General features: G+C 35.2%; 1 protein-coding gene across 1 annotated transcript; it reads right to left on the reverse strand.

The window, feature by feature from the left end:
• Positions 1–1,204: 1,204 nt before the first annotated feature.
• On the reverse strand, positions 1,205–11,967 carry LOC311298398 (uncharacterized protein). The gene is made up of 2 exons (XM_084421262.1): positions 11,905–11,967; positions 1,205–3,033 (listed from the first exon to the last, which is right to left on the reverse strand). The coding sequence occupies exon 2, from the start codon at positions 2,990–2,992 to the stop codon at positions 2,126–2,128; it is 867 nt and encodes a 288-aa protein (XP_084277388.1). The 5' UTR covers positions 2,993–3,033; positions 11,905–11,967; the 3' UTR covers positions 1,205–2,125.
• Positions 11,968–14,612: the final 2,645 nt, after the last annotated feature.

The raw sequence follows: 14,612 nt of genomic DNA on the forward strand, positions 1-14,612 counted from the left end.
ATTTTCAGCATCATTACTCCAGTCTTCAGTGTCACATGATCCTTCACAAATCACTCTAATATGATGAAAGTTCAGTGAACAGAATTTATTTGCATTCGTTACATTTATTTATTAAATTTATTAAAGCATTTATTAAATAGAAATATTTTGTAACATTATCACTTTTGATCAATTTAATGTGTCCTTGCTGAATAAAAGTATTAATTTCTCTCTCCTTTTTTTAATCTTACCTGTAATGTTTGAATGTTAACATTGTTGAAGTCGTCCACTTTCTGCTTCCCGCAGCGACTCTTACTCAGGGCTTTCAGTCTTTACTGCAGATCAAGTTGGTTATAGATGTATTTGTCAGCATGTGTCAAATAAACAGATAGCAACAGGAAGACTTGAGTCAGTACTCTATGTCTGTTTAATTCAGTGCCTGTATGACTTCGACTTCGACTTCTTTATTATCACCAAAAGAGTCACAACGAAATTCTCAGTGACACAATCCAGTTTGCAGCATATAAAAACAACAATTCTGACAAACATTAAATTGACAAACATAACATTAAAATGACAAAGAACAACTAATTTCAATGAATTAATCCAGTGATATATAAAAAGTATACATAAATATAGACACGTCAAATTGAGACAAGCTATATGAATTCTTAAGGTGCTGAACTAATAAAAAACTGATTAAAGAATAGTTAAAGGAATACTGGTAGCATAACAAAAATAAATTCTGATATTCAGAATACTCAAACAGTCTAAACACAATTATTATAAAGGAGTTATAGAGGCTACAGCTCTTGCTGATTTTCTATCAGAGTTAGTATTGGCTGCAGATAAAGTACTAATTGTTGGTGATTTTACAGTTTTTCTCGATTGCTTAAACACTATAACCAGGCTTTTGAACTAAAATTTCAAAACCATAATGCAATTTATTTAACCTGATCAGTTTCATCATCTCAGCATCACAGATAGCTTAGAAGAACTAGATATTGCAACAGAAACGTTTAACTCTCTCTTTTCCAGCACTTTAGACACAGTTGCTCCTTTGCGCTTAAAGAAGATTAGTTCATGCGTTCATGACATCAAGGCTAGATTATTGTAATGCTCTACTGGGTGGTTGGCCTGCACGCTTAATAAACAAACTACAGCTGGTCCAAAACACAGAAGTTCTTCACAAAAATGTAGGATAATTTCATGTAGAAAAAAAAAAAAAAACACTTCAGCTGGGTGTTCACAGACTGGGTCACAAATTGTAAGAAATGTTTTTTCGGTCAAGAACACAAATATCTGCCAGGGAATTTTTATTATTATTATTTTTATTATTTAGAATTCCATAATAGAAAAGATTATTTGGAAAAAAGGCTCTTACCATATACATTTTGTATCTGCAACAAAGTTAAAGAATTATACTTGAGAATCTTGCATAATATACCCAACCAACCAAATCACATGTACATTTGAATGGTAATTTCTGTAAATTTAGTTTCATAGAAAACAAAAATATGACTCAAAAAGGGTCAAATGAAAAAAAAAACAATCTCACAAGTTAGTAAAATAATATTACACACATTAATTGGAGTGAAACATAGATATAAAAGCAATAATTACTATAAAGATTAAATAAGATTATCAGAAGTCAAGAGAAACCTAACTCTCCCATTCAGTTCCAATGGAAAAGGGAAGAGGAGGAGTCAGAACAGGAAGTTCATTCATGACATCACACTGATCAAAGGTGGAGTGTGCGACTTCTGGACACTAGTGTTATATTTCTCCTGCAGAAGGGCTCATTTCCCTGGGATTTCACTATTTTCTCTATTATAAAGTGAAATGACGAAAAGCTACTTTGATCTTTGAAAGTACAGAATGATTTGATTATATTTCTATCGATTCATTATCAGACACTTCTCAAGTGAGCTAGCATGTCCACAAGTATTACAAATAATCCATCATTAATTTAGTAAAATGCCTTTGCTTATTAAATTACTGAAACAAACCCACACAAACCCGTAAACATGTAATTAGCAAATCTTAGAAAGACTATTTGCTCTGACATGTGCCAGACCAACAGCTTAATTTGCATTTACTTATTAATAGAAACGTATTAATAGTGAGCTTTTCTAATCACTCTTCTCTAGGCTATGGAATGTCTCGTCAGGCTCACGGGGGAATGATCAGACAGATCTATATCATTGCGTATTTCACATCTTTCGACATATTTCAGATCATCCTTCAATATGAAAATATAGTCTAATCTGGACTCTGCTCCATTGTGATGCTTGTATGTGTATTTACGCTCTGTAGGATTTTCTGTCTTAGATAGCATTTCTCTCCAGACATCAGACATGTCCTCTTTACTCAAGAACGCTTTCTGTCTTTCTCTCCGTGCAGCGTGGGCTGGCATATCTCTGGTCGCATCCAGTTCAGGGTTAAGTGTCGTGTTAAAGTCTCCACCAATCACAAGCCTGCATGTAGAAACATATAACCCTTTTATTGAGAAGCTGTCGAAAATCTCCGACATGAGATTACGGATCTGACCGTCGGCATCAGGATGGATGTACACACTGACAAACGTGTACTCCAGCCCACCAATCTCAACATGAACCCAAGCATAATACCCTCCCTCACAAAAATATGTCAGAAGTGTGTGTGGTTTATTGACAAGAATGGCGACTCCTTTGCTGCGTGAGCTGAAGTACGTCATATACATCGTCTTCGGCTTGTCTTCTTCTTCCTCATCTTCCCTGATCAGTGTCTGACCTTCCAGTTTTACTAGGGCATATTTATCTGATAAGGCCTCAGTGATGATTTTCCAGTATTTATCATCATCTTTATCATCTTTCATTTCACCAATTTTAGTCTCTTGCAGAAGCACAATATCATACTGGTCAAAGATCTTCAGTAGTTTAGTTTTACGCTCCTCCTCCTTAAGTTTTGCTTTCAGGCCATTAATATTCCAGGAGAGAACTCTGATTTCAGCACTTTCTGATGCAGACGCCATTATGAGGAAGATGTTTCGCTGTTGTTTTGTTTTGAACTTTACTGTGAACACACACACACACACACAAAAATTATATATATATATTGGTAACACTTTACAATAAGGTTCATTAGTTAACATTAGTTAATGTATTATCTATCATGAACTAATATAATGATCAATACATTTGTTACAGTATTTATTAATTTTTGTTAATGTTAGTTAATTTAAATCCAGCTGTTCATTGCTCATGTTAGTTCACAGTGCATTAACTAATGCTAACTAATACAACCTTTGATTTCAATAATGTTTTAGTAAATGTTAAAATTAATAATAACTAAGATTAATAAATGCAGTAGAATTCAGTAACACTTTATAATAACTGCATGATATAAATCATTAGTAAATAGTTAATTCATCATTTATAAAGCATTAATATATATTACAGTTTTTCTCAATTGCTTAAACACTATAACCAGGCTTTTGAACTAAAATTTCAAAACCATAATGCCATTTATCAAAAAGCACACCCATTTCCCTAAACTATAAACACTATTCCCTGTTTTGACACATGAGTCAGATTTGTTGAACTGTCACTGCAAAACTCTACACACAAATCCCTTCATTTCTCATTGCTTAGACCATGTTGTCATGTATAAAGCACTAGCATTCAATATTGTTCACTCAAGTCAGCACAGCTTCAGCTCAGTTAGCACACAATTACCCAGGTGGAAACACTAAGAGTCAAAATTTAACACACATCAATCATATCCTTCAATAGATAGATAAAGGGGCCCAAATCAGTTTATTGAGTTTTGGAACAATGGATCCAGAAAGACATGAAGGAAGAGATCGAGGAGGGATAAGGAGGAGGAGGAGGAGGAGGAGGAGGACGACGACGAAGGGCAAGAATACAAGCAGTCTCAGATGAAATTCAAGCCACTCTAGTTGCACGTCTTTATCAATGGTATGACTATGAGGGAGGCTGGGCTACGAGTAAGGCCAAATTTGAGTCGCTTTACCGTCGCCTCGAGAGCCTTCAGGGAGGTGTGGTGGCAAACAAAATTCTATGACTGAATAAGAGACAAACATTTCCAATAGTCTTTGATGAGGTTTATTTTCTTGTCAGTAAAGGCCAGCAGTCGTACAGTCACACAGAGTGACACAGAGTGTGACAGTGAAGGGAGGGCTTCCTTTCTCCTTTATAGTCTTGACTCCCAGAATGATCTTTCTAGGCAAATGATGGTATTTCAACCATACGTGGAACATTCTTAGACGTGTTCATCATATTGTCTCCTTGAGTGGATCGAGGCCCTCCTGTCACCTACTAACACTCTTTACCATTCCAATACAATTCCACATAGAATAAGGTTTTGTGTGTGGCTCTTTTACTGTCATATGATGGTCACACACATCTTACTGTAAGTAAGTAAATACTGTAAAAAAAAAAAATTAGAGGAGAGAGTAAAAAAAATATATAATTTTTTTTGTGTGTGTGTGTGTGTTGTACTGTGTAGTACATGAAGGAATAAAAATGTGCCAATGTATCCACTGGTTGTGTCTTTTGTGTTCATTATGTGAAAAGGTTTGTGATGGGGGGGAACCACAAGTAACATAACTTACCAGTTTTGGAAATGTTGTTTTGAATTTATTGCACCAATGTGTTAGACTATGTTGTAGTGTGTGTGATTTTGAGGGCTTGTGTGTCCAGTGTGAGGGCAAAGTTTGGTTTTTCAGCAAGAGTGAATGGTTTTGAGTTTAGAGCTTCATTTTGACCTGAAAATAGGATGTTTGGGGAATTGGGTGAGAAGTTATGGATTTGTGTTTACAGTTCTGAGAATATGAGAAAATCGAGAAAAACTGTAATTAGCAGTTTATAGAAAATAAAATTGCTTATTTTGAGCTTTTTGTTAATTATTTTGCTTATTTGGTTCCTTTTTTTATTTTTATGATATTGCAGAAGTTTATTTTTAATTTTATATCAAATGTACGGTTTTATTTTTTGCATTGTGAAATAAATATTTCTATGTTCTGTATCACTGTGTGTGTTCATTTCCTTTTTCTGTTTAGAAGAAAACTGAGTCTTTAAATCTTCTTTGTAAAGGCTTTACAAGGCATAACTTGTCCTCACTTTAGATGAGCTCACAATAGTGAACTGACCACTACTAAATGCTTTATAACTACCTGAATTAACCCTGAATTACAATACATGTTAATAAAGCATTTATTAGTCAAGTCAAGTCATCTTCATTTATATAGCGCTTTTATCAATGTAGATTGTTTCAAAGCAGCTTTACAGAGATAAGCGTATAATTTAAGGTAAGATTGTTTTGGCTTTATAGTGGTTCTTTAATAAAGTTATTTTCCAGCTAAAGTTAGTTTTGATTGATTCGCTTCCGTCGCAACGATCATTTGTTATTAAATTAGGGGCCGCCAAGACGACACCATTCTCTCTACACAGACTTTAAACCGAACCTGTGAGAAACGCTGATGGCGTTCAGATGCGCATTTAGAATGGGTTCTATAGTTATGTGCGTTTGAATATACGGAGGTTTGGAATTCCCTACAAACCAAGCCTAAATAAAGTACTGGTCTTTCCTTATAGTTTTGATTAAGAATTTTATTTTATTTTATTTTATTTTATTTTATTTTATTTTATTTTATTTTATTTTATTTTATCAATTCGGGGTAGATACGCAAATTGAGTTTTCCCAACAACGCTTTATCTGTAGAGTGGTAAAGGGATCCTCCATAGGGAGAGACTAGTTGGCACTTCAGCACTGCGTTATCATCGGTCCAGGCGAAGGTCCTTCATCAGATCTGGATACGGCCTGGATCCGGCAGGCTGCGGGAAAACCGCGGGATAAACAAAGACACTAAAATTAGCGTAGATGCCATTCTTCTTACGATGTAACAAGTACATCAGGATTTATGGGAAGTGTTCCCGGTTCCAGCTGACCTAATCTATGCAGCCTAACATTAAATTATAGAAGTCTATAATGTATTATGTGAATGCTAGGTCAAAGAGATGTGTCTTTAATCTAGCTTTGAACTGACAGAGTGTGTCTGCTTCCCGGACAATGGTAGGAAGACTGTTCCAGAGTTTTGGTGCTAAATAGGAAAAGGATCTACCGCCAGCAGTCGATTTTGATATTCTAGGTATTATCAACTGGCCGGAATTTTGAGATCGCAGTAGACGTGAAGGAGTATAATGCGTTAAGAGCTCACTTAAGTACTGTGGAGCTAAACCATTTAGTGCTTTGTAAGTAATCAGCAATATTTTAAAATTGATGCGATGTTTAATAGGCAGCCAATGCAGTGTTGACAGAACTGGGCTAATATGGTCATACTTCCTGGTTCTGGTAAGATCTCGAGCTGCTGCGTTTTGAACTAGCTGTAGTTTGTTTATTAAGCGTGCAGGGCAACCACCCAGTAGAGCATTACAATAATCTAGCCTTGAGGTCATGAACGCATGGACTAATTGTTCCGCATTTGTCAATGAGAGCATATGGCGTAATTTAGATATATTTTTAAGATGGAAAAATGCAGTTTTACAGATACTAGACACGTGACTTTCAAATGAAAGATTGGTATCAAAGAGCACACCCAGGCTCCTAACCGACGACGAAGACTTAACAGAGCAGCCATCAAGTGTTAGACAGTATTCTAGATTATTACGTGAGGAAGTTTTTTGTCCAATAATTAGAATCTCTGTTTTTTCAGAATTTAGAAGTAGGAAATTACGAGTCATCCAATTTTTTATATCCGCTATGCATTCCGTTAATTTAGTGAATTGATAAGTTTCGTCTGGGCGTGAAGAAATATAGAGCTGAGTATCATCGGCATAACAGTGAAAGCTAATTCCATGTTTCCTAATGATATCTCCTAATGGTAGCATGTACAGAGTGAACAGCAATGGTCCTAGTACTGAGCCCTGTGGTACGCCATACTGAACTTGTGATCGATGAGACATCTCATCATTTACTGCTACAAACTGATAACGGTCAGATAAGTATGATTTAAACCATGCTAGTGCAATTCCACTAATGCCAACATAGTTTTCTAGTCTATTTAAAAGAATGTTGTGGTCAATAGTGTCAAATGCAGCACTAAGATCGAGTAACACTAATAGAGAGACACAACCACGATCGGATGATAAGAGCAAATCATTTGTGACTCTAACGAGAGCTGTCTCAGTACTATGGTACGGTCTAAATCCGGACTGGAAATCCTCACAGATATAATTTCTTTCTAAAAAGGAACACAGTTGTGAGGATACTGCCTTTTCTAGTATCTTTGACAGAAAAGGTAGATTTGAGATTGGCCTGTAATTGACTAATTCTGTAGGATCAAGTTGCGGTTTTTTAACAAGTGGTTTAATCATAGCCAGCTTAAAGTTTTTTGGCACATATCCTAGAGACAAAGACGAATTAATGATAGTAAGAAGAGGATCTATGACCTCTGGGAGCATCTCTTTCAGTAGCTTAGTCGGTATAGGGTCTAACATACATGTTGTAGATTTAGATGATTTAACGAGTTTAGTAAATTAATTCCACGAATTAATCAAATTTTCCCTCAGGGAGACTACAATGCACTGCCTGATGCAATACTGTAGTAGACGGTTGCATAATTTTGTCACTGATATTATCAATCTTATAAGTGAAGAAGTTCATAAAATCATTACTGCTGTGTTGCTTGGAAACTTCTGGGCTTGAAGCTTTATTTTTCGTTAGTTTAGCCACTGTATCAAATAAATACCTAGGATTATGTTTATTTTCTTCTAATAGGGTTGAAAAATAAGCAGATCTAGCAGCTTTTAAAGCCTCTCTGTATGCAATCGAGCTCTCTTTCCATGAAACGCGAAATACCTCTAGTTTTGTTTTCTTCCAGTTGCGCTCCATTTTTCTGGCTGCTCTCTTAAGGGCCCGAGTGTGCTCGTTGTACCACGGCGTTGGACTATTTTCTTTAATCTTCTTTAAGCGCAACAGAGCAACTGTGTCTAAAGTGCTGGAAAAGAGAGAGTTAAAAGTTTCTGTTGCAATATCTAGTTCTTCTAAGCTATCTGGGATGCTGAGATGATGAAACTGATCAGGAAGATTATTAATAAAGCAATCTTTAGTAGCAGAAGTGATAGGTCTAACATATTTGAAACACGGAGTAGGCTTTGCAGCCTTGGCTAAATGTAATTTACACAAGACTAGATAATGATCTGAGATGTCATCGCTCTGCTGCAGAATTTCAACGGCATCAACATCTATTCCATGTGATAATATTAGATCTAGAGTATGATTACGACAATGAGTAGGTCCTGACACGTGTTGTCTAACTCCAATTGAGTTTAAAATGTCTTTAAATGCCAAACCCAATGCATCTTTTTCATTATCGATGTGTATATTACAATCACCAACAATTAGTACTTTATCTGCAGTCAGTACTAACTATGATAGAAAGTCCACAAATTATTTGATAAAGTGTGTATGGTGCCCTGGTGGCCTGTATACAGTAGCCAGCACAAATCTCAAACATGATTTATCATTTATACTATATATTTTTACATTAAGCACTAACACTTCAAAAGAATTATAGATTCTTTAAATTATAGATTATACACCTTTAAACTCAAAACCAAAACAAATAGTGTTCCAACCAATCACAGACAGGGGGAGGGTGTTGTGAGGTTTTGAGCCAGCTTCTTCTTCAGCTCTGACTTCACGTGCAGCCGTGCCCGAGCGCAAAACCTCACAACACCCTCCCCCTGTCTGTGATTGGTTGGAACACTATTTGTTTTGGTTTTGAGTGGTTGGTGAAACCAATTGTTTTTGTGTGCAGATCTCAGAGCCTAGGCTGCCTACAGAGACGCGTTTTTTGATGGCATGGCATTTAGATTTTTTATGGGGCGGGCAGCTAGCGGATCGTTAGGTAAGATTAGATGAATGTGAACATTTATGTTTGGGCCTGAAATCACTGATAACTAATGACCCTTCTTGTAAAGTGTTGCCATATCATTTTTTTTAAGGTAATATAAAGTCTGAGGTGATAAAGCGGCAACAACTAAAAGTTTGAGAGAGAGAGAGAGAGAGAGAGAATGAGAAAGAGAGAGAGAGAGAGAGAGAGAGAGAATGAGAAAGAGAGCATGGGTTATTCAAGTAATTTTTCATATGCTTATTGAGTGTCTATGTGTTTATTGTTTTACAGTAGACTGTACGAGTTTTTGAAATAACAGTAGTTCAGTAGTTCAGTAGTTCAGTAGTTTAGTAGTTCAGTAGTTCAGTAGTTCAGTAGTTTAGTAGTTTAGTAGTTCAGTAGTTTAGAAGTTCAGTAGTTAAGTAGTCAGTAGTTTAGTAGTTCAGTAGTTTAGAAGTTTAGTAGTTTAGTAGTCAGTAGTTTAGTAGTTCAGTAGTTTAGTAGTTTAGTAGTTCAGTAGTTTAGTAGTCAGTAGTCAGTAGTTTAGTAGTTTAGTAGTTCAGTAGTTTAGTAGTTCACTAGTTTAGTAGTCAGTAGTTTAGTAGTTCAGTAGTTTAGTAGTTCAGTAGTTTAGTAGTCAGTAGTCAGTAGTTTAGTAGTTCAGTAGTTCAGTAGTTTAGTAGTTCAGTAGTTCAGTAGTTTAGTAGTTTAGTAGTTCAGTAGTTTAGTTGTTTAGTAGTTTAGTAGTTCAGTATTTTAGTAGTTTAGTTGTTTAGTAATTCAGTAGTTTAGTAGTTCAGTAGTTCAGTAGTTTAGTAGTTTAGTAGTTCAGTAGTTTAGTAGTTTAGTAGTTTAGTAGTTCAGTAGTTTAGTAGTTCAGTAGTTTAGTAGTTTAGTAGTTTAGTAGTTCAGTAGTTTAGTAGTTTAGTAGTTCAGTAGTTCAGTAGTCAGTAGTTCAGTAGTTCAGTAGTTTAGTAGTTCAGTAGTTCAGTAGTTCAGTAGTTCAGTAGTTTAGTAGTTCAGTAGTTCAGTAGTCAGTAGTTCAGTAGTTCAGTAGTTTAGTAGTTTAGTAGTTCAGTAGTTTAGTAGTCAGTAGTTTAGTAGTTCAGTAGTTTAGTAGTTCAGTAGTTTAGTAGTCAGTAGTCAGTAGTCAGTAGTTTAGTAGTTTAGTAGTTCAGTAGTTTAGTAGTTCACTAGTTTAGTAGTCAGTAGTTTAGTAGTTCAGTAGTTTAGTAGTCAGTAGTCAGTAGTTTAGTAGTTCAGTAGTTCAGTAGTTTAGTAGTTCAGTAGTTTAGTAGTTTAGTAGTTCAGTAGTTTAGTAGTTCAGTAGTTCAGTAGTTCAGTAGTTTAGTAGTTTAGTAGTTCAGTAGTTTAGTTGTTTAGTAGTTTAGTAGTTCAGTAGTTTAGTAGTTTAGTTGTTTAGTAATTCAGTAGTTTAGTAGTTCAGTAGTTCAGTAGTTTAGTAGTTTAGTAGTTCAGTAGTTTAGTAGTTCAGTAGTTTAGTAGTCAGTAGTCAGTAGTTTAGTAGTTCAGTAGTTCAGTAGTTTAGTAGTTCAGTAGTTTAGTAGTTTAGTAGTTCAGTAGTTTAGTAGTTCAGTAGTTTAGTAGTTCAGTAGTTTAGTAGTTTAGTAGTTCAGTAGTTTAGTTGTTTAGTAGTTTAGTAGTTTAGTAGTTCAGTAGTTTAGTAGTTTAGTTGTTTAGTAATTCAGTAGTTTAGTAGTTCAGTAGTTCAGTAGTTTAGTAGTTCAGTAGTTTAGTAGTTTAGTTGTTTAGTAGTTCAGTAGTTTAGTAGTTTAGTAGTTCAGTAGTTTAGTAGTTCAGTAGTTTAGTAGTTCAGTAGTTTAGTAGTTCAGTAGTTTAGTAGTTTAGTAGTTTAGTAGTTCAGTAGTTTAGTTGTTTAGTAGTTCAGTAGTTTAGTAGTTTAGTAGTTCAGTAGTTCAGTAGTTTAGTAGTTTAGTTGTTTAGTAGTTTAGTTGTTTAGTAGTTCAGTAGTTTAGTAGTTTAGTAGTTCAGTAGTTTAGTAGTTTAGTTGTTTAGTAGTTCAGTAGTTTAGTAGTTTAGTAGTTCAGTAGTTTAGTAGTCAGTAGTTTAGTAGTTCAGTAGTTCAGTAGTTTAGTAGTTCAGTAGTCAGTAGTTCAGTAGTTTAGTAGTTCAGTAGTTTAGTAGTTCAGTAGTTTAGTAGTTCAGTAGTTTAGTAGTTCAGTAGTTCAGTAGTTTAGTAGTTTAGTAGTTCAGTAGTTTAGTAGTTTAGTAGTTCATTAGTTTAGTTGTTTAGTAGTTTAGTAGTTCAGTAGTTTAGTAGTTTAGTTGTTTAGTAATTCAGTAGTTTAGTAGTTCAGTAGTTCAGTAGTTTAGTAGTTTAGTAGTTCAGTAGTTTAGTAGTTTAGTAGTTTAGTTGTTTAGTAGTTCAGTAGTTTAGTAGTTTAGTAGTTTAGTTGTTTAGTAGTTCAGTAGTTTAGTAGTTTAGTAGTTCAGTAGTTTAGTAGTTTAGTTGTTTAGTAGTTCAGTAGTTCAGTAGTTTAGTAGTTTAGTAGTTCAGTAGTTTAGTAGTCAGTAGTTTAGTAGTTCAGTAGTTTAGTAGTTCAGTAGTCAGTAGTTCAGTAGTTTAGTAGTTTAGTAGTTCAGTAGTTCAGTAGTTTAGTAGTTCAGTAGTCAGTAGTTCAGTAGTTTAGTAGTTTAGTAGTTCAGTAGTTCAGTAGTTTAGTAGTTTAGTAGTTCAGTAGTTTAGTAGTTCAGTAGTTCAGTAGTTCAGTAGTTTAGTAGTTTAGTAGTTCAGTAGTTTAGTAGTTTAGTAGTTTAGTGGTAACTGATATGGTAATGTGCTCAAGACCTGGAATTACTTCACTTCTATGCAGTTACTTAATAAGCCATATTCTATTATGAAGATAATTAAAGATACAACAGCTCAACCATGTTAAAAGCTGTAACAATAACAAACACTCACCTAAATGTTTCTTTATATCACTGAAAGCTCATGACAGCTGACCATATGAAGTTCACTAACTCAGAATCATTAAACACACACATACCTTGATGTTCACAGCAGTGTTTCTGGTGTGAGAACAGTGTGATGAGCTCAAGCACAGTCTTCAGTACACACACATCTGAACACAACACAGGTTATATATGATGTTCTGGGTGTGGCGAGTCTGTTGTGTTATTCATGGCACGGTTACAAATATGCTCTTCACAATTCTTTCATTAATTACTGCTGATGGGCCCCATTGCTGATCAGGTTGAGCCGGGTCAGGCATCTGATCTGTTTGCTTTCTTTGTGTCCTCATGATTCACACATAACCATAACATCTATAATCTATGATCTTCAGTCAGCAGCTGATAAATGTAGATTTGTTGTCACTAATATGTTGTCATTGAATAAAAGGACGGATGAGTTTAATTCACAAACTGGCTAAAACTGCTTTCTCAACCAAATAGTCCAAATAGTCTATTAAAATATTTTGACAATCATGACCATTCTTGTTGTTTAGTGTGTCTTTAGTCATTTCTCCTGTAATAGAATAGAACTTCAACAATTTTCTAACTTCTAACATAAAGTAATTTAAGTGATCAGATATGATTACTCTTTGATTACTTCTCTAATTTCCAGCACTGGCACAGATTTGTATCACGCTCAGACAGATTGTAGAATAAAGAGCCGATCAAAAGCATCAGAATGGCTTCATCAAAGCACATCAAAAACAGGCAAAGCAACAAATTAAACATCATTAATCGTAAACATTTTCATAAGTAATTGTAATTTATCACACATTTTTTCTCAGTAACTGATTACAGTTGCATTTATCTTGTAATTAAATTGCGTAACTCTGTTACATGAAACTAGTCACTCCTCAACACTGTGTGTATATGACCATGAAGAGGTGGATTTAGCTCATATGACCATGAAGAGGTGGATTTAGCTCTTATTGTGTTCTATAATGAATTGGAAATCATAGTTTTCTAAACCAGTGTGTGTATTCTGGTATTCCAGTTGCAGGCGATGTGTGTGTTTAGTTTCTGAGAGGCAACTGACGGTCTGACCCATGTCAGTGTTTACTCATTGAGCCTAGCTTACAGAGAATTAATATGTACTGGTTTTGTAATTAATTAATTAATTGCTAACACTTTACAATATGGTTCATTAGTTAACATTAATGTATTTACTAACATGAACTAACAATGAGCAATACACTTGTTACTGTATTTATTAATCTTTGTAAATGTTAGTTAATAAAAATCCAGCTGTTCATTGTTTGTTCATGTTAGTTCACAGTGCATTAACTAATGTTAACAATATTTTAATACATTTTATGTATTAGTAAATTTTAAAATGAACAAAGATTAATAAATGCTGTAGAAGTGCAGTTCATTCTTAGTCCATATTAAATGAAACCTTACTGACTTCCCAAAAAGACCATAAGACAGTTGCAGCTCATACAGAACGCTGCCGCCAGGATTCTGAGCAGAACCAGAACATATGAACATATCACACCAGTCCTCAGGTCTTTACACTGGCTCCCAGTTACATTTAGGATTGATTTTAAAGTATTATTACTGGTATATAAATCATTCAATGGCCTAGGACCTCAATATATTGCAGATATGCTCACTGAATATAAACCCAACAGATCACTCAGATCACTAGGATCATATCAGCTAGAAATACCAAGGGTTCACTGTAAGCATGGCGAGTCTGCTTTTAGCTATTATGCTGGAACCAGCTTCCAGAGGAGATCAGATGTGCTCCTACAGTAGTCACTTTCAAATCCAGACTCAAAACACATCTGTTTAACTATGCATTTACTGAATGAGCACTGTGCCAATGTTCGTCCGACTGTTTGTACTGTACTGTACTTTTTTTTTTTTTTTTTTTTTAACTGTTTAAATTTTTTTTTTTCTTCTATGTAAAGCACTTTGAATTGCCATTGTGTATGAAATGTGCTATATAAATAAACTTGCCTTGCCTTACTGTAAAGAGTTACAAATTAATTTTCTCATACAACCAAATTAATCAAGAGTTAGTGTAGAAAGAGAATCGTCAGACTTTATTCTTATTAATTTTCTTCTGTGCCCCGTCTCTCGGTAGTTGTCATGTTCTGTTCCAGTGAAGTCTTGACTCAGGCCTTGAAGGGGAAATAAATCGCCTGTGTTTTATGTAATTATGCTTTAAGAGGTGGTTTATTGTTAAGAACTGCTCTGAGACGCGAAGGTTGAGGATCCAAATGCAGTGTTTATTTATCCAATAATCCAAAAACATAATCCAGATAACAGGCGAGGGTCATACACAGATCCGGACTGAGGCAAAGAGAGAAATCCGAGGAAAGGCAGAGAATCAAGAGAACCAGGACACGGGAGAAACGGGATACAAACACTAAACAAGACTTCGCAGAGAATGAAAGAGAAAACCAGGCTTATATAGTGTGAGCTAAACAGGATAATGAGACACAGGTGAAGGTGATAATGGATGATGGTCTGGGCAAAGGATTATGGGGAATGGAGTCTGTGGAGCGCCCTCTGATGGTCATCCCGGGCACTCTCACTGGTGATCGTCACATTTATATTATTATGAGACGCATGTGAGCGTGTTAAAGGAATAATCTCTGGGAGAATTCAACAGCGGCCCCAATCAGAGTTTGACTGCGACCCTCAGCGACATGAATGATCTACTGTTGTTCAGGACCTGGAGACGTGACGTCAACTGATCATATAGTGTTTCTGTATCCTATAGTCTGAGGCTCGA

Source organism: Rutilus rutilus (assembly GCF_951802725.1).
Source record: "Rutilus rutilus genome assembly, chromosome: 10".
Taxonomy (NCBI): Eukaryota; Metazoa; Chordata; class Actinopteri; order Cypriniformes; family Leuciscidae; genus Rutilus; species Rutilus rutilus.

What these genes read in the sequence shown, in the direction of transcription:
- LOC311298398 (XM_084421262.1), bottom strand. Translation starts at nt 2,992, where the DNA reads ATGGCGTCTGCATCAGAAAGTGCTGAAATCAGAGTTCTCTCCTGGAAT.